The sequence below is a fragment of the Microchirus variegatus genome, assembly GCF_963457635.1.
Source record: "Microchirus variegatus genome assembly, chromosome: 12".
Lineage (NCBI taxonomy): Eukaryota > Metazoa > Chordata > Actinopteri > Pleuronectiformes > Soleidae > Microchirus > Microchirus variegatus.
The window spans coordinates 7233539-7254484 of NC_139813.1; the positions used below are offsets into that span (position 1 = coordinate 7233539).

At 42.5% G+C, this 20946-nt stretch overlaps 1 protein-coding gene across 1 annotated transcript; it reads left to right on the forward strand.

The window, feature by feature from the left end:
- Positions 1-603: 603 nt before the first annotated feature.
- On the forward strand, positions 604-17841 carry hmbox1b (homeobox containing 1 b; the record flags this gene model as incomplete). Its single annotated transcript, XM_083898972.1, has 9 exons — positions 604-1283; positions 6107-6192; positions 8892-9002; positions 13085-13238; positions 13525-13607; positions 15264-15359; positions 15826-15920; positions 17158-17241; positions 17392-17841. 9 exons carry the CDS (start codon positions 604-606, stop codon positions 17533-17535), a joined length of 1533 nt encoding a protein of 510 aa, XP_083755098.1. The 3' UTR covers positions 17536-17841.
- Between the last annotated feature and the right edge of the window lie 3105 nt (positions 17842-20946).

Consider the following 20946-nt stretch of genomic DNA (forward strand, 5'->3'; position numbering starts at 1 on the left):
GGTGTGCTGAGCCGGGGATGTATTGTAGCTCTTAAAGAACAGCAGTCAGAATGTTAAGATAGCATCAGCTGTCAAGGTGACTCTGGCACTCTGCGTGTGTTGCCTGCTGGTTCCCAAAAATAGCAGATTTTTATATCCTGCCCCTCCCTCCCTTTTTCTTTCACACTTCTATCTCTTGCTCTTGTCTTCCTTTTCTTATCTGCTGCCTCTTTATTTTCCTTCTTGCAGTTTTTCCTCCTTTCCCGCCCGTCTCCTTCGACTTCACCCCTCAAACTCTCCTCCACTGCTTCTCTCTGCCTCACTCTTCCTCTCCTATCATTCTCATTTTCTCCCCCTCTGCAACTGTTCCTTCTCTCTCTTTCCTACTTAATCCCCTCATTTCCTCTTTGACTCCGCCATCCCTTCATCTGTCTAATTTCTGCCCGACTTTCCTCTTTGCTCCTCCTTTTCTCCATCCCTCTTTCTTCTCCTGTTTTCCTCTCCAGATCCTGAACATCAACTTCCTTTCCACAACTTCTGCCTGCATTTCCTGTTTCCTTTATCCTCCTCTTATTCATCCTCTGTCTCACAACCTGTCTGTCTTGTGTCTCATCCAGCAGCAGGATGTCTGAGTTTAGCGAGGAGCCGCGCTTCACTATCGAGCAGATAGATCTGCTGCAGCGGCTGCGTCGCTCCGGCATGACCAAGCAGGAGATCCTGCATGCACTTGACACTCTGGACCGGCTGGACCGGGAGCATGGCGACAAGTTTGGCCGCCGCACCTCTTCTTCCTCCTCCTCCTCCTCCTCTTTTGGAGTAGGCGGAGCAAGCAGCTGCACCAACAACTCTGCCTCTAATGCAAATACAGCAGCATTCAACAATAACAACACAGCCTCGGCAACCACCACCTCTTCCACAACATGCAACGGCAACAACAATGCCATCAACAGCGTCGAGGGGAGTGCTGGCGATCACTCGGCAGCCGCCGCCACATCCACAACCTCCAAAATCTCCACCGCCACGCAGACGCAGTACGGTAGCGGCGGAGGACTCTCGCCATCTCCTAGCAACAGCTACGACACCTCCCCGCCTCCAGGGCCGCCACCACCCTCTGCAATCCTGCCATCGCCAGTCAGCTTGGTGGCGCTGTCACAGAACGGGCGTGATAGCTTAGCTGCCACGCCCAACGGGAAGCTTTCTCCTCCACGATATCCAGTGAACAGTGCGGCTGCAGCTCGGGCTTTTGGCTTTGAAGCCACAGAAGAAGACCTGGATATAGATGACAAGGTGGAGGAACTGATGAGGTCAGTAGTGTCAAGAAAACACTAGCTTGTTGAACATAGTAGCACATGAGACTGTGTCATCTGTCATTTTGGTTACCTAGTAGTATCATTGCAGCTACATTCCTACATCTCTGCAATGCTACATTTGTTGTCCTTTGTTGTCCCCAAATGCTATAAAGTACACATCAGTTTTCAGGTTCCTTGTAAAAGCATCATTGACAGCTACACTCCTCTCCAAAAGATATATGGTTATTTGGAAGAGCATGAAAGTTGCAGTGGAGTCGGTGAGTCTTCTTTGTTGGCAGTAATGCCCACATTGTGGAGACAAGAAAGCACTGTTTCTGTCAAGCTTAATTAAATAGTGCCAACTGGAAGTTCCACTGCACCTCCATTGTGTGCTGCTGCTGTTGGAACACAGACATTTATAAAGAAAACCGACATTCAAAGTTCATTCTTGAATTTGGAACCAGCCTTTCCACAAAGTATTTCACTTCTGCAGCTTTTGATTATGACATGAACTTCATGAGTGGATGGGGTTTTCCCATCTGTTGTGGAATTGTTGATGGTGATTCAGTTTTATTTTTCTTGGCCCATTTTTATCAATGTTGGCTTAAAAGTAGGATCAGAGTTCACAGTTGATCTTAAAAACAGCAGTTGAGAAAACAGTCTGAGCATAGACTTTAGCAGCTGATCTGAAGCCTTCAAGTTAAAAATAAACATGTTAAATGTAAAAAAAAAGCTCAAGACTCAAGCTTAAGATGTTGCAGGTTGGATTACTTATAATTGCATTTAACTTAATTTTAGTGATTGCAGATTACGTTCAATTTGTGGCTTTGCCATCAGTTTTATTATTCATTAACACATTTTCACTGGTGGTGGTAAGCTACGTCTGTAGCCACAGCTGCACTGGAGCAGACTGACGGAAGCGTGGCTGCCAATGTGTGCGCCAAACGACCCCTCTGACCAACACCATGATCGTTCATACACATATAGAGACGAACAACCATTCAACCCTCACTCTCACGCCTATAGTCAATTTAGAGTGTCCAATTTACCTAATCCCCATAATCCACATATTACATGGTTTTTTTTAACTTTACATACAAACAGTTACTATGCTAAAATGAAATGGTCATTGGCGCATTGCCTTCCATTATTGTTTGTTGATGCCACTAATGCTAATGCAGCTGAGTGGAGTTTGAGAATTGATGTCACCTTGGGGAGGGAGGTTACCTTTAAGGGTTGCAGTGTTGTTAAATTTTGATTATCCCTGTGGCATTTCAGTAAAACAGTGGTTTGAGAGAGAGAGTGTATTCGCTGGATAGCAAAAGCCGGATTTTTTCCAGGTGTGGAACGAATGTTGTTTGACTAACTCTTTGTTGTCTTCACGCATAACACACTCTTGGAAATGGGAACAGTTCAAGCTAATCAGTCACAGTTTTTATGGGCTCCATGTAACACTGATATGCAGCTGTATTTTATTTATGTGATTGGGACAATGAAGTTTAACATAGTTCCAAGACAGAGCATGAAACTGATGTACTGTGCAGAGTTTAAAGCTATTGCTAATTTGCAACTCCAGTCCCTTGCTGGGCTTTTACTGTAAAGGTAAAATACATTATGAAAACTGCAAATACTCGACAGTGCGACATCATAAAATACATATATCACAGCACACATACATAGTTTTAGCTAAAATGGGGTCAGGAATTGGAGCTACAGAGAAACTCATCAGAGCTGGTCCTCGAAGGCCTCTCTCCATTCTTTCCACACATTTACATGCCCAGAGTTCTGTTCATTCTAGAATGAAGGTCTATGTCAGTTTATCTTTTCAAAGCATGCACACTTTAATCCTACATTCATTTGAATATATTGTATTACCTGGAGCGTGTACAGCTGAAGTCCACATAGGCATCTGTGCGTAGAGAACATTTACATTACAAAGACCACAGCAGACCTCGGATCACTGGCAGAGACAGAAGCCTTTGCATTTGCAGTCCGCTGCATCACACCTTCACTATTGAGTTTTTAGTCACGGCGAGCCTTGATGATTTGTCTTTTTTGATTATTTTCTCTGTGGATCAAGAGTTTCTTTTAAACATATCAAATGGTGAAGGATGCCCATTTAATTCTTCCTAACGCCTCAAATGAACAAGGCAAAACCCCAGAGATATTCATAATTATTAACAAATTAGCTGCGCAATTAAGAAAAGCAGCGGGTTCTCACACTTCACTCACACTCCGACCCTTATTCATACCATGCCTTCTACACCCTACCCACGCCCACACCATTTGTTTAGTTTGTATGGAGGTTCAGTGACATGAAGTGTCACAGCCAAACCTTCCAAACAGCGAGTCACAGACACTTATGTTCATCTAAGATTGGACACATGGTCATTTGATTGTAAGGTGCAGTAAAAGCAAAACAGCTCATTAAGATCTGAGTTAAAAGCTAAAATATTTTTCTTTTTTATATATATTAAATGTGAGCATGTTTTTTTTTTTAGGAATCAATCAGTCCTGCCACTGTTTTTGTGGCATCCTAATGGAGGGTGCCTCAGGTGTCACAGAGTGGGAGTGGACAGGTACCACTGAAGAAACAGCCTGAGTCTAACTTGTAAAACAGTTCCTAATTAACTCTGTTGTTGATTGACTAATTGATTCATCAGAAATCATTATAGTTGGACTTAATGCAGATTGAGTGTTTATTGCAGTTTAATAGTTAGAAGTGTTTTTTTTTGGAACTGTGCAGAAATTTAAAGGTGCACAGTTGGAGAAAATAAAGAAAAGCTGACTGGGATTCCACTTGTTTAGCTGCTCAGCAGCACCACATGACAGCTGAGATTAGCACATTTGTCTCGGAACAGCGTGTACTACATAAAGATGTACATCCTGTAATGGAGTATCAAAATAACAGACGGCCATAAAGGCGTTGAGATTGTTGAGATTACGTGTTCAGCCAGGAAAGATGTGGATGCATAAAAAGCGAGGTGTCGTGTGGGAAACATTTGTAAAAGCCTCCGGGGCGCAGGATGACATTTCCTAAGAGGAGAGGAAGAAACAGCGTTTCAGTTGAAGGAAAGATTCCATGAAATTACATACAGCAACATCCAGTGACATTTACTGTACAGTAACTACCGATGTTTGAGATCATGTTGGTAGTTACAGCTCATTACTCTGATAGCTCCAGAGTTCACACTCCATTGGTCCACATGTTATTCACCTCCTCTCTCCTCTGTAGCACTTAAAACATTTGTCCTCCTCTCCAGCTGCTGTGGGCTCCTGCTGCCTTCCAGCTGCCCAGTCAGAATATGAATTGATATTTAGAGCTCAGGCGCAATCCTCAGCGCTGCACTAGCCGTCCTGCTGCTCGTTCACGCTGCCTCTGCATTAAATTACATGTCCTCTTTAGACAGCACAGGAAGTTAAGAAGCATTCAAAAGCCCTCACCGCCTCCGCCTTCAGGACTCTCCAGCGTCTTCACTCGGCAGGGCTGCGGGGGTGTGACATGAAGTTTCAGCTTGTCAACAATCCCACTGTGCCAGTCCTGACTTTTCTCACTTTTAAGTGCACATTTTAGTCTCTGCAGGGATTTGGCCTTTGAGTTGGCACCACCCCCGCCCCCCACCCCCTTCTCCTCGACCCTCGCCATCTCCCTCCTCCACTTACCACTCTGTACAGCAGCTTGTGCTACATTGATTTGCTGGTGTCGATACAAGCAGCGTTTTTGAGCTCTAATTTTAGCTGCACCGCAAGAGGCTGGCGTGGAGGATATTGATGCTGGATGTCAAGAGTCGTGACGCATTTTCATTTCAGAAATATGGAGCTCTCAGGACTTTGATGCGTTCTCCATTTTGAGTGTGCAAGTCTGGGACACTGACTAGTTCAAAGGATGCTGTGACTGCTGGTTTGAGCAGCAGTGCTGTTAAAGTTGTGTGGAACTGCCTTTGCTCCTACTGACAAAAAAGAACTTTTAGTAAGGATAAGACATGTGCTCACAATCTGTATCAGGATGAGGAGTCAAGCCAAGATGTTTCACAAGCTTTTGGTGTGTGTGTGCGTGCGTGCGTGTGTTTGTGCGCTGTATGCGTGTGCAATTGTGTATGTACACTATGTATAGGGGAGGGGATTGGGCTTAAAGCCAGAAAGCAGGGTTGGGTACACTGTGACTGCACATGTTCACTCACCACTCTCCAATCCTGCAAGTCTCTGCATGTTTTCCTTCTTCCGCACCGAGGGCTGATAGTGGGAGTGTGTCCGCCCCATACATTTGGAAAATATAGATTCCCTAATTGTGACACAGTTAATTTGAAATCACAGAGCCTTTGCCTTTGTGTCTCTCTGAAATGCTACGTTAATTATTAGGGAGCCATAAAAACAAAGGACACCACAGCGATAATGCTGTCAGATTATAACTGAGTCTGGGTTTAATAGTTCTCCCATAAATAGGTACAACACAACACACATTTGATTATCTGACATGAAAAAAGGCATCAGTCATTGTAGCGTCAACAAAGGAGCTCAGCTAAGTCAGATGTAAAACGTCAACAGCAATAGAGCAGCGGCAGCATTTACCATTAATGATGATGATACAGCAGCTTGCACCATAATTAAACATGTAAATCCCCTTAAACAAAGGAGAAACAAAGACATTCTTTCCAGTCCTCAAGACATTTTTATCTCTGATGTACATCTTATTGATATCCGTCTGTCATTTAGGTTTTACCGCACTGCACTAAATGAGTTCTTTGTATGCCTGCCCCCGTAAAACTGAACACATTCACTCAAGCTGTTAGCTGCTGTCTGTTTGTGAAAAGGCTTTGCTGTGTTTTGTGTGTTTGCAGGAGGGACAGCAGCATGGTGAAGGAGGAGATCAAAGCGTTCCTGGGGAACAGGAGGATCTCTCAGGCAGTAGTGGCACAAGTTACCGGTGAGTAGCAGGCATACTGTCGACACACTCTTTTCTGTTGCCTTCCATGTGCACTGATGTGAAATATCTTATTTTCAAACTTTGTCATTGTACATAGAGCAAAGAGCAAAGCAGATATCAACAGGCTATTACGTTTTATGAAAACTAGACTTAAGCCCAATTTATACTCCTGCGTAAAGTGCTCTGCGTAGGTTACGCAGAGACTCTGCGTCGAAACAGAGCCTGTCGAAGAGACTCTGCGTCGTCTCCGACTGCACGAAATATTTTGTAGTGTCCGTCAAGGGACAACGGAGACGGCAAGAGCTGCGATTGGTCCTCAGGACAGGCCGAGCGAAGCTGCTCTGTGCCGGCTCACAGTGCGCACCGAGCGTCCACAGACGCGGAGCTCATCCCCGCCGACAACGTCGCTGCCAAACTATAAATACGTCATATCTTAATACACAAACCACATGTTTAGACTCTAAATGGCCAATTTATCGCCTCAAATTATCTTAAAACTGCGTTCCGTGACACAGAAATGTGAGAAACGGCCACTGTTTCAACAACAACAGTCTTTCTCTCTCTTTCTCTCTCAACGCCATTGCTCACTGTAGCCAGAAGCACAACAACCTTGCGCAGCGACCCCTACTGATCGGGCGGGAAATTGCAGCACGTATCCGTCGTCTCCGTGGTGACGCAGTCGGATAACGCATATGCAGTCGGAGAAGTATAATGTGGCCTTTAGGCCATATCTACACGGAAACAGAAGTTTACCTATTTTAAAACATTTTCTGTAAATACGGCATTGGTAAAAAAAAGTCTTCATGCATATAAAACCCCCACGACTCTGAACGCTGTATATGTCAGGGTTTTTTTCTAGAAAAAAGAAGAGTATGAGGGCAACACTGATGACGAGGGAGCAAAGGGACAGTCACAGGTTACAGGCCGTGAGTCTTGTCATAAGTCACATCATCCTGTTAATAAGGATATGAAACCTTGCGCATTGCGTCGGGCTGCCCCGACTAAGGATTTTCTTGGTCCACCAGTGGTCGTCATGAGGCCATTCGTCAACTACTCGTCAGCACGTTCAAGATTTGAATGTAAATGTTAAAATATTGATTTTGCGAGGCAACAAAAAAGTTTGTGTTCCATGCCTGAGAAAGGATGTTATAAGGGTGCTTTCACACCTACAGCATTTGGTGCGCACCAAACGTGTTTGGTCCCTTGGCTCGGTTTGTTTGCGTTTGTGTGAATGTCATCTCGGTACTTTGGTGCACACCAAATCAACCGGTCCGAGACCTGCCTGAAGGGGCAACATTTTGGCAAATTCTCTGACACTCATTCTCACGTGTACAGACCCTGACAATGACCCGACACTAAACTAACTGTCGTGTAGTGGACAAAGTGAAGAGTGACCAATTGAAGGGCAGAGCAGCACAGCTTGGATCTGTGGTCTGGTTTTAATGTTCTCTGCTCCAGGGATGAATGAAAAGAAAAATATGGCTAAACTACTGTAGAACCAGATGGTGACATTAACCTCCAATAATCAGCTGACAGTTACGAGACATGCAATTTTTTTTTATTATTTCTGTGTAGAAATCTGATGTTTACAATCAAGGATTCATTAATTCATCTTCTACTGCTTTATCCTCCACATGGGGGTCACAGGGTTGCTGGTGCCAATCCCAGCTGACATAGGGCAAAAGGCGTGGTACACCCTGGACAGCTCACCAGTCTATTGCAGGGCAACAACCATCCACTCTCACACTCAGTCACATTAAAACCTAGGTCAATATAGTGTCCAGTTTGACTAATCCCCAAATCTGCATGTTTTTGGACTGTGGGAGGAAACTGAAGAACCCAGAGGAAACCCACAGGGAGAAGAGTGTAGTGAGAGAAAATGTAAGTGTAATTACTCACATATTCTTATAACCAGATCAATATTAACAGCCATAACTTGGGATAAGACAGAAACTAGACGGCCTTCAAGGTTCCCTCCCTAGATACCAAGGCGCCAGGCATCTGGACTGGATACACTATCTCAAGTTTTACTCGATATATGTATCAGACCTGGCACGCTGCTCGCCAGAATCTGCAATGATGCCTGACTGTTCAGATGTCAGGCATTGTCTCAGTTCTCCTCAAATCTGAGCTGTCTACAATAAAATATTTCAGCTTGAGTCATCACTGACTCCAGAGGTTCCTCATTGGTCATCCCGTAAACAAGTGCTTTTTTCTAGAAAAACCCCTGACATAATAACTCTCATGTCATGGGGGTTTCATGTATTTGAAGTTTTAACCACAGGCGCATGACAAATGAGACAACTTATAACAAAAGGAATGTTGTGCAACCCAATTATGCATCAACAGGTGCATCACTGATGAGCCTTTGATATTTTTTTACATTGTGAATAAAATGATCTGAATACATTTTCCAAGATTACTAAAAACTAGTTCAAGTAATGTTTCAGCATTGTAAGTTGTAAGCACAAACAAGTGTAGGTGCTCGCCTGCCCGGCAAAGACGTCTTTGGCTGCAGCTTATGTGACAGACAAGTGATGGGAGTAGAAATAAAGTTGGAGCTAAGGAGAGGGCAAACACTTTTCTCCTCCAGTGTTCCACCACTCTGTCTCTCTTGACTTTCTCTAAGGGTTGTCCAGAGACTGTGCCAGGACTTTATGCAAAACACTGTTGTAATTCAATGTCTGGCTGCTTTCCAGGCATCAGCCAGAGCAGGATCTCCCATTGGCTGCTGCAGCATGGCTCCGACCTGAGTGAGCAGAAGAAGAGGGCCTTCTACCGCTGGTACACACTGGAGAAAACAACACCAGGTACCTTTTGATCACTCAGTCAGGATGTTTACATGACATGAGAAAAAAATCTTTGTCAGACTGAATCACATTGTCTGGGTGTTGGTGTCAAATTACTATTGTGTGTTGAAGTTTGACCAGACCTGAGTTGGCCTAGGTGCTCTGCACATGTTCCACAGTTACCATCCCACAGATTTGATCCGGTAATAATGGAAGAAGTCAATACGCAGAATAATAAGTCAGCAGGAACAAAAACATATCAAAATCCAGAGCAGTGCATTTATTTATGCTCCGTCAGATTAAAGAATTAAATATTTTTAAGTTAAAGGATAGTAGAAAGACAGAAAATTACACTTGACATGCTACCAACTAGCTCCGAGCTAAAGTTTTTTGTCTTTGATGCAATAGGTTAACTGGAAAACATCGAACACTGTTAAGATGAAAGGGGGTATAACACCACCTTGCAAAGTGGAGACAGGCACACACTTCATTCATTCAATAAATTGATTCCCTATTGTTCTTGTACACTGGGACAAAGACAGTACTTCAGGTTAACTGTGGATGGAAAAAACTGCATGTGGAAATGTTGTATCAACCTATATCCAGGCAGCAGATGGTGGTTATAAAGCAAACTGAAGGTGTTTTTTCATTTGAACAGCCTAAACAAAGCCTTATCCCTTCACCAAACCAATAACCATAGTTAATGCCTAACGTTCATCTAACCACAATTCAAATCTTAGCCTTCTAATCCAATCCAACTTTATTTATAAAGCACTTTAAAGACAACAACAGCTGAAACAAAGTGTTGTACATCAGAGATAGCCTTAAATTTAACCAGTTCTTCACAAATGAGGTTCTGCTTCATTAGGACCAGGTTTTGGTCTACTGGTCCCGACAAGGTCAGTGTTTATCCTCGAAAAGGATTTAGAGGTAACGAATACAAGAATATAAACACACCCGATATACAGTTCATCAAGTTACGGCACAAGATGAAGGTGTGAATCTGTGAGGCAAAACATTACCAGCACCGTCAGTGTCATCACCAAGGTCATAAAAGAGACTCGTTTTTATGGAGTCAGTGTGAGGTAGCAGGGAAACAGCTCCATAGGAACAAAGCACAGCAGGAAAACACTCTGCTTCACAGCAGTTTTCCCTGAGACTGTTAATGATGTAAGTAGAAATAGTTAGCATCCTGTGGTATATACAATGTATACAATGGCCTATTTCCATGCGATATCTTATACGTCAGCACATCTACAGTTGTGTAATAAAGTGGAGGCTGATGGGGACAAAGGAGGGCGAGACTGTAACAACTGCAGTCTGTAGAAGCTGACTGAAGCTGTTTTCAGACAAGAACTCCAGATAATGCTCTGATAATTGGGTCTGGACATTGTGCGGAGTTTGACGTTTACATATGATGAACGCAGCGGGAGATTGTCTGAGTCAGACACGTTCACAATAGTAAGAGAATCCCCAGGCGAGGCGGTGAAGTCTGGCTCGATCACGTACGAAGCAAAACACCTGCGCATTCACTAACTGTAAAATGATCCAGGGTTTCTCATGCTCTGTTTTTACGTGAGCTCACTTGGACATGATACAGAAATGTGACTAGGCAGCTGGTAGAAGCATTTCTGAAAAAAATGTCTGTTGCAACTTTTTCAGCATTTTCCATCATGGTAAAGATCAGTTTGGAATGGTTAAGCCCTGGGTCAGGCTTGTGTATTGACTGAGTACCAGTTACTTGGTAGTTGGGGTGTTGGCTGTGCCTGATGGCTGTGTCGGCGAGATACGTAGCATGGTTGCTGGCATCTTCTTCTTTGTCATAAAGTGCTATTTAAAATTGCCTCGACCTCCATGGGATATTGTACACTGGTCGCAAGGGAGTGACGTTTTTCTGTTGTGGCTGGAGCCGGTTGAGCTCCACCCTGACCTTGCTGTAGTTAACTCTGGTATCCCAAGGAAAGGGTGCCAAAATAATATCATTTGGGGCTGTTTAATTTGGTACTTTTCCTAATGGAAATGCAAAAACATACTTACTGTACTGTATCAAACTGAACTGTTCAACTTGATGGAAAAAAGGCTATAGAGCTCCTCTGAACTCTCTCCTTAGAATATCTGCACTTCAGTACTTGCCTGAAAGCAGCTTTGCAGTGCCGTTGTGCTATTGGTGGTGTAAGAGATACCATCAGCGTTGAACTCCAGCATGAGGACATGAGAGGATGTAGTGTAATGGCAAGAGAGCAGCACCCTGGGAAATCAACCATTTATCAAAAACATGAGAATTGCTTTTAACAAATGGTTTCAGGACTGCTGCATGAAGGTGAACACATTTTATCAAACACGAGTCAAGACTGGAAATGGACTCTCGACATCTGTGCTTATGAGATTTCTTTGTCCAAACGTATGCATTACCTATCAGTATATTGGATTTTTTTTTCAGTTTCACGGTTGTCACTGTATAGTTACTGCACTTTGCTTCTGCAGGGCAGAATAATCCTGCTTGCTATAAACTGTAGACGAGCTGTTTAATGTTGAAACAATCAGACTATAAGGCAAAATCTGAGCAACAAATAAAACGCTTTCAGGGACATAATCCAATATTTCTATTTATTTGAAAAATTGGTTTCTGGTACTAATGAGGGGTACTACATCACAAGCAGTATTATGTAGATTTAAAAGAAGAAGAAATTAGAACTCAGTTTTTAGTCTTGCCGATCCAACACATTTTGAGGAGACTGTTTAGACAAAAGACTGTGGAACAGTGAAGATGACAGTTATAATTCATCAGCACAAGTGACTCTGCTCCAAAAAATTATCCCTTCTCTAATACAAAACTAGCATTAGAAGGTGGGGCAGAGTACAAAAGACTGTGGATGAAAAGATCATAGATAGATGTAAGCTTTAACACTTACTTGAAACATGCATTTGCTTTCCTTTTCCTCAGAGTCGCTGATGTGTCATATTAAACACCCTTGATTGTAGATATCGAGCGGACGCTGCTCTCTGCAGTGTTTTGGACACAGAATAATCCAGTTCCTTTGTGCTGGAAATTGATTTGCAGTTTTTCCCCAAAAACTCTGTCTTGGTTGGCAGGAGAAGACATAGTGAAAGTAAGGCTTAGAGGAGATCAATATCAACATGGATGCTGTTGATTTTCTATCATCATTACACTGTGCAGTCAGTTTTAACACCGCAAAGTTTAAGCCAAAAAACCCTCTGTGTTCAACTTAAACTCAATCCTCAGAGAGACATATGCTAATTTCCCGTTTTAGTGACATAAAGACATTATTTCAACAAGAAAGTGCGCTGTAAATGGCAACATTAAAAACAACAGGCTTCTTCTTGGCTTTGAATCCTGACTGTGCACAAACGTTTGAGTGTGTATACGTAGAAAATGCTGTATCAACCTATAGGCAGGGAGCAGACATCCCACGCCTTGTCCTCTGCGGCATGTTCCTCAGTGGAACCCTGCCAACACCGTCAGCACTGGAAACTGCTTTATGCTATTTATGGCCAGACCGAGCCCGGCTCAGCCCAGCCTGGCTCAGCTCAGCCCAGCCCTGCGCACACACACACACGTCTCTGCGCACGTCTCTGTCGCTGCTGCAGAGGATAGACATGCCCCATTCAAGCCAGTCCCGATAACCTGGACTATTGCAGGGTGACCCATTTAGGCAAAATGTCCGTGTGTGTGTGTGGTAAGGTCATATTAAAGCGGGTGATTTATCCAAGCTTTTAGCCTTTATGTTGCCAGTTTTACGAGATGGAGTGCAAATCAAGCCTTTTGTGCAGTTGTCCTCACCGCTGTGGTCATGATTTGAGATGAGGCAGCACAGTCTTTGTCAGCACTACTCACTCCAGATTATAATCAGAATATATTGTGAGATTTGCATAAAGCGACGTGTGCTCTCGCACAAATTTTCATGAGGGATGGGCTTCGCTGACTGTTATCTGTTGGGCTCTGATCTGTCTAAACAACCAATACATAGATTCTACTAAAAAACGCACCTGCAGTGACGGTCCCTTACTGAGGCTGTGGCTCCACTCAGATGCACCGTCTTCCATTGTGTCTCACCAGTGACTCTGCTGTGTCCTTCCTCCAGGTGCCACCCTCAACATGCGGCCGGCTCCGTTGCCCCTTGAGGAGATGGAGTGGAGACAAACCCCTCCCCCCCTCACCACCACCCCTGGTACCTTCCGGCTGCGTCGTGGTAGTCGCTTCACTTGGAGGAAAGAGTGTCTGGCTGTGATGGAGAGGTGAGCAGAGGAAGGAAGGAAGGAAGGAAGCAAAAACAATAGATTAAAAATGATAAATGAAGGGAGTTTGTTTCATAACCTGCGTCTTATTTCCATGTGGATTTGAGGAAACATTGCGGCCTGTTCTGGAAAATGACACGACAAAAACAACTCTTGTCATACACTCTGTTTATTGGCTGAGTTGTACTTCACACAATCAGCGACAACACCGCAGTAACTCCAGTTTGTTGACTTTGCCCTTGTAGGAAAATGAATTTAATCAGTGTGGCTCTTCTTCTATTTATAGCTACTTCAACGACAACCAGTACCCAGACGAGGCCAAGCGGGAGGAGATTGCAAACGCCTGCAATGCTGTGATTCAGAAACCAGGTAAATCACACACGTGTTTAAAAACTACTAAACACAGTAAACCTGTTACATCTGACAAGTTGTTTGTGGCTCAGAAACATAAGGAAATACTAACAAAACATCTGCTTTAGGTCTGCTAGTAATCTTGCACTGTGCACTGATAAACAGTATAATTGCATATATACATATTATTAAGTATCAGTGCAATTACATATTATCATTAACGGTATTATAGAGCAATATTATATTCATTTTAAAGGCTGAGATAGAATGAGAAATTACATCATGCTCTTTAACACAAATTCCAACTCCGTTATCAATTACAGAGACAAACCATGAACTGCTCCTTTAATTATAAATCCTGTGACTCCATCATGTTGATACTGGCGCCAAGCTGTCTCCACAGCGCTCGAATTAACAACTGTTAGCAGTAGCCAAGTATGAACATGTGGCTGCACAACATCCAAACCATCCACTCATCCATCAGCTGCAGACCGACAACACAGGAATAACAACAACACCAAAATGAGGGATTATCAGTCTCATGTAACACAGTCCAGGACTGTGTGGAAAATATTGTATTGTATTGGAAAATAGCCTCTTGTGCTGGGAAGTCTGATTTATACTCCATTGTTGATCACTTTTAAATTTGTCAAGAGACAGGACTGGACAGAGGAATGCGTTGCTCCACACTTTCCTTTCATATTACATTTATTACACTCATATTTTGTCATGATTTGCAGTAGAGCTGCAACTAACAACTGTTCTCACAATCGAGTAATCCGTCGATTATTTTCTTGATTTATCAGTTAAACATTAAAATGTCAGAACATTTTGGAAACTGTTGTTTTCTAAACCTGAACTGATGATGATGGCAAATGTCTTGTTTTGTCCACACTCTAAAAATAATTCAGTTTTAACAATGGCAAAGAAACTGGAAAGCATTTACATTTAAGAAGCTGAAAAATCAGAAAATACCTGTTTTAATTATGAAAAAAATAAAAGTTGCAGATGAATAAAGGAATTGATCATGAGCAGCCATATTCGGTCTTTTGTGTTTTTCAACCAACCATCTTTATGTCTTAGACTTTAGTTTCTGTTGTCAGCAAAATCGGATAAAAAAAATAATTTGTTGTCCTCATCTTCATCAAATCCTTGCATTATCAAAACAAATAAAAAGTACCACAAATATAGACAGAGAAAAAAAAGAAGAAGAAGGTGACAGATGGATCCACCATCAGGGTGAGACAGTTGGAGGTGTGTGCACCATGGAGAAGACTGAAAAGAAATTGTGCGACTCTTCACGTGGTAATTAATGTGAGATTGCTTGCGCCAGATTATAAATCAGACTTAAGTCCTATTCTCTCAGATCCTGGTGTCTGCGACCGGTTTTCAGATCTATCGTCATTTGGACCCGGGTCTGAATTAACCGTCCAAACATCTGTGCCACATCTGCTGTACGATTTGCTCCTTGTGCAGCGGAATCAAGTCATTTCCTTTCAGCACTTCTTTAACCACCATCTTAATCAAAGTACAATTCCAGACCAGCTTGTGGGAGCAGATAGATATAAATAAAAACAGACTCCGGCCATCATTGTTGAGGAGCAGGAAATTAAAATTGGGACTGATAGGAGATTAACAGAGTGCTGAGACTGATGATTTTCTGTTTTGTCTCAGGGAAGAAGCTGTCAGATCTGGAGAGGGTCACCTCGCTGAAAGTTTACAACTGGTTCGCCAATCGTCGCAAAGAGATCAAGAGACGGGCTAACATTGGTAATGTGGCTTTGTGGTTTGTTTAATCACTCTTTATATTGAATATTTTCCATTATAATGTTTTCTTAGCTGTTGAATGGCTAACCATAAATTGATTCCATTATAATAAGAACCTGACCTTGATCTGATATTGACCTCTGGTCATTTAAAGTAAAAACTAGATTAAACTAGATGCCAACACAAACTTCAGTTACTGATCAAAGTGCTAAATATTTAAGCCAATAACCTGTCAATGTCAGCAGAATATTGTCAGGTTTTTAAGTACTGTTATTTTCATATCTTAATTACAACGTTTTTCTACTCACTTAAGCTGTTCCACCCCCCTTTGAGCCTCTGTTAACTACACACCTACCTGTGGGGTACAATTAAAGTCTCCCATGTTCTGAATCAATACTCACAGTTTGTAGTGCAGCATGTTATCAGCGGTGCGTCGCAGAAATCTAACGTTCCATCCTCTTCCTCCAAGAAGCCACAATCCTGGAGAGTCATGGGATAGACGTCCAGAGTCCTGGAGGACACTCTAACAGCGACGACATTGATGGGAATGACTTCTCAGAGCAGGTACAGAGGTTAAACATCCCATAAATGTTTACACTTCATACTGTAGGGCTGCGAATTACAACACTGGTTATTGAAACCATTCATCAAAAAACAGAATAACCCTTTCATGGTAAAAATATATACAACCTAGAAGTGCACAGACTTTTAAGTAATTGCCATGTTGTTCAGTGTGAGCACAGCTTGGCCTGCACTCATCAGAGGTCAACGGTCATGTTTGCTGTAAAAATGGGCTCAAAGAAGACGGAAAGAAAAGGACACAAAGGAGTTTTAACTGTCGTGACAGCAAAGCATCTGAAAATCAGCATGTGAAAGTATTTCTGGTTCTGCACCACAGGTGGCAAACAAGTCTGCATTGTAAGCTTCGCTGTTAACGTTGGAGTCGAGCCGAGTTAGCGGTGCCAACAGTCAGACTTTTGTCCCATTTACACAATGATGTAAACAATTATTGACAACTGAATTCATCGACAACTATTTTTGTCATTGATTTTTGTTGACAATGACTAGTCATCGCAGTAACAGGCAGTCATGTAAAGCACAGGTCTGAGCTCATATACTTTATGATTAGGACTCATAATCCTGCTAAACATCTACATCCTTCCTGGAGGAAAAGGCTTCTTTAAAAGAAAAGATAAGAAACGCAATTAATGCTTCCATTGACTGAACTGATCAGTTTCCCTCACGTGATGTTCAATTAAACAAGATTTACTAAAAAAAAAACTCTTCTCTAAATCTACCAAGCACATAAAGTTATAAGCTCTCTCCATTCTCAACTTTCCCCCTGTAGCCAGTGGAAAGTAAACTGTCGCAATGGAAAGAAGCAACATTCTGTGTTAAGACAGTTAAAGTCTGAGCTCTCCAGCTGCATGCAAACCAGTGCAACAGATGATGAAATCTTGTCAAGCAGCCAGCACTACAAAGTATTCTAAACTACCTTAAACGACATCCACACTTATCGGTTTTCATTTGAAAACACATCAGCTCTGCCTTCCACACTTCTAACCCTCTGTGTGTGGAAACGCTGCTGGCTCTGCTTTAGTTTGACAAATCTGGGGCTGTGTTTTAATCTGGATTGGCAAAAGCTGAGACCTTTGAAAGACCTGACATGGTCAGGTCAGGTGACATACAGGTACATTTACAGATATGTTAGTGTGGAGCTGGAACTCTTTGTCGTGATAGTTGAACTGTACTTGTTTGGGTTTACCCTTACAGTTATTCTGTTTGTTGTAACATCTTCCAGGCCTGTGACCTTCCCTATTTTGACAAGAGACCTCTCAGCCGACCATTTGGCCTTTACCGACTGGAGCCCACCTCCCCAACACAGGTACTGTATTGTACATGTTCATAATTACAGACCTCTACATTTTCTTCACGTTTTAAAAACCCATAATCATTTCTCATGTTTCAACGTAACCATAAAAAAAAAAAAAACACACCACAGCAGATAACATCTCGACCTGCCGTACGTTTTCAGGACGACGGCGCGGCACACAGCGAGCACCAGGACCCCATCTCTCTCGCCGTAGAAATGGCCGCCGTCAACCACTCCATCCTGGCCCTGTCCAGAGCCGGCGGAGTCCCCAACGACATCAAGACGGAGTCCCTGGAGGACGAATGAACTGCACAGGAAGTGGGACGGAGGAAGCGGCGGAGAAAGTGGCAGAGTGGAGAGAAAAAAAAAAAGGGAAGGTGGTGTTGAGAATGTGGGGCTTCAAAAAAAAGACACGGAAATAATGCTACTTAGTAAACCTTCTGAATCCGCCCCTCTGCCAACCCCCCCAATAACTGGCTTCCCTCCTCCACTTCCCTCCTTCCCCCTTAATCCATGTAAACAGTAATTATCCCTCTACACCTCACCCCGCCCAATATATTGACACAGCTTGCTGAAAAAAGGGCCTCTATCTGTCCTCTGATCTCTGTGAAAGTGTCCCATGGAAAGGAGAAAGGGTGACAATCCAGGCCTTAAATCCCTGAAACGGCGACTTTCATGTGGGATTGTGTCACCCAGGACGTCCCGTCTTCTGTCCCTCAGTAAACACTCTTCCTAACAGGATACCTCTTCTCTTCCTCCCCGCCCTCCCTCTCCAGCCTGGTCGTCTGAGCCAATCCTCAGTCTATCTCACCTCAACGTCAACCTCAGTAAAATATTGTGTACTGTATATATAATATAACATATATATATATATCTATATATATATGGTTCTTATGGATCTCAGTCACACTCAACTCATGTTGTAGAACCTACCTACCTGCGTATCCCTCACAATTCACCTTCTTCATTGTGCAATTCATGGAAAGAGCAGCCTCCAGCCATCGTCTTGGGAAAGATGGATGGAGAGTGTTTTCCTCGTCTCCCTCTCTGACACTGAGGCTGTCAGACAGGATCATATCAGCAGACAAGAACTGTCCCGTCACTCAGTGTCCTCACCCTGTAGAGTTAACATTCCTCTGTGGAATGGCCTTTTTTGTTTGCCTACAGTGGAGCTGCTGCTGGATGAAAACCTCTGACAAATGTAGCCTTAATATCATACCGACAGCCAAATCTTTACGTTTTTGCCATAAACTGCAGGTTTTTGAAGTTTATTTCCTGATAAGGAAGACAAATAAACTTTTTTATGCATAACTACCAGAAGTAATAATAAGGGATAATTGAGGTTCTTGGAGGCGTGGTTGTATTCTGTATTGGACGTATAGTCAGTGCTGCCCCCTGCTGGCCATCGGCACCTGGAATTAGCAGCTCCGATAATCCAAGTGTGTTTGAGTCAAGAATATTTGCTGCTGTAATTTTCGAGCCTTTTTTTTTTTTTTTTGCACCAAAGTTCATGGAGAAAAGCAGTGATTTAAAATCACAGCACACAGGAGCTGTTGAACGACGGCCGCCTCCATCACTCAGTTAAAATGTGTTATTTTGTGACTTTGGCGTTTGAAATCTTGTTTGCATTGACACAAGTGACACAAACTGACCAAATGAGGCAGCAGCAAACCAGCAGCTCCTGTTTCTCTGCAAGCTAAAAACACAGATTTTCTCTGTTGACTTTGGTGCAGGAGAGTGAGAGGTGAACAAAGTTAAATGTCTGGTTAGAAAAGGCAGTTTCATGGTGAGTTAAAGCAACAAACATTCAGATATCAACGACTTAAGCAAGTGTAGATATTATGAGCTGAGATGGAGCTTCTGTGTCTCATTGCTGACATGATACAACCACACTTTAAACATCTGCAATGATCCCTTTTAAGGTTTCTATCCAGCAGCAGCAGTTTGACCTGTTTTTAGCCCAGTTTTAGCCTGACTGAATATACAGTCGTTTTTGCCTTGGTATTTAGTTTCCCAGTGACACTATTGTTAAATACTTGAGGCTTTGAGAATCAATTTAGGCTCAATGTGATAATCGAGCAAACGTAAGCTGTCTAAGAAGAGGAGTCGTGCTTTGTTTTAAATGCCAAAGTAAAAGATGCTTGGAGTAAAAAAAAAAAAGAAGAAGAAGAAAAAGCTAAGAGGTTAAGCTAAGACTAAACAGAAAACGGTGTTCACATTTATCCAAAGCGATTTCTTGACTAACTCTGGTGTGTGTAGTGTTCTCATGCTGAGTGAAGCCTCTGGAGCCAGTGACTCTGCAGTCGGCCTGTGTCAGTAAAGATGGGTATTTTTATTATTATTGTTATTATTATTATTATTAGCAGCCACTCATACGTCAACGAAATACCCCTAAGCTATTTACTACTACTACTACGTTCTGTGACGCTGCCTCTTTATAATAGCCTACAGAAATGTGCTTTGACAAGATTTATTTTTTATTTTTCTTCATATCAGTGGTATCAAATTAGACTCTATTCACACTGGAAACAGTTTTAGAGAACATCAGAACAACATCTGATGGTTTTTTTATTTATTTTTTTTAATTATTTGTTTTTATTACATCTGTGAAGCCTCAACGTTCAAAGCACCACTTTGAAGGGACTCGGAATCAAAGACGCTTTAAGTGGTGATGCGGGAAATAATCATCCGCCATTTCCTCTTCTCGCACTGCCTGGACCTTCTCCAAAACCATCTATGACTCAAGGTCACTGCAAGGCCACGAGCAGAGATTACAAAGTGTTTTCCTTTGTCGGTGCACGATTGAACAATAGTTGGATTGTTTTGGGAAATTATTTTTGGACAAGAAACTAAACGGTAACTTAAGGTGAAACTAGAGCTAAGAGGTTGTTCGACTGCAGACGGAGAGGAAACGGCTAAATAAATGCTACAGTGACAATAGAACAGGCAATGAAAACTTGTTTTGTTGCTCAATAATTAGGTGTAAATGTAGAGGTGGTGTTAAGTGACCTTTGATTCAGATGAGCTCTTTTCCCCTTAGCTTCCACTAACAGCCTCCTGGTGTTAGCTTCACATTTAGTGTACCGATGAGAGTTTTACTGATTTGGAAAAATGGAAGAAAAAAAAAGCACATTTCCCAAAATGTCAACTGTTTCTTTAAAAGGAAGTTGTTTTCCTGATGGTTTTGGAGAACTGTGAAAATATTCGACACAGCGGGATTAAACGAAACATGCATTAAACGACGTAAGAGATAATCTGGTCCGTATATCCTGCTGGTAGAATACGTTCCAATCCCGCGCTCTAGTCTAGTTAACGCTATTTAATTCTACTTCTTCCGGACATAAGAAGCTGTGCTGCAGTGACTCAGTACTGGGACCTTTGTTTTCCAAAAGAAAAGGTTAAAAGATAAAAACGATATGTATTTATACTCAGTTTTTTTTTTTGTAATGTACAAAAAAAAAAAGAATTATGTTTTAAGATGCTTTTATTGTTAATCACACTTATTTTTCTATCATCATTTAAGATGCTTTATTTGTTTCTCGTGTGTCATCCTTGAGTTGACTGAACAACAGTCGCCCCCCGTTTGTGTCTGAGCTCGTGAGAGATTTTACAGAAAGATGAAAATGATGCACCTTATGACGATCGAGTATCGCTGCTCGACGAAGCTAGAAATATAAATTAGGACGTCGCGTATACGGTGTACGGCTGGTGTGAATA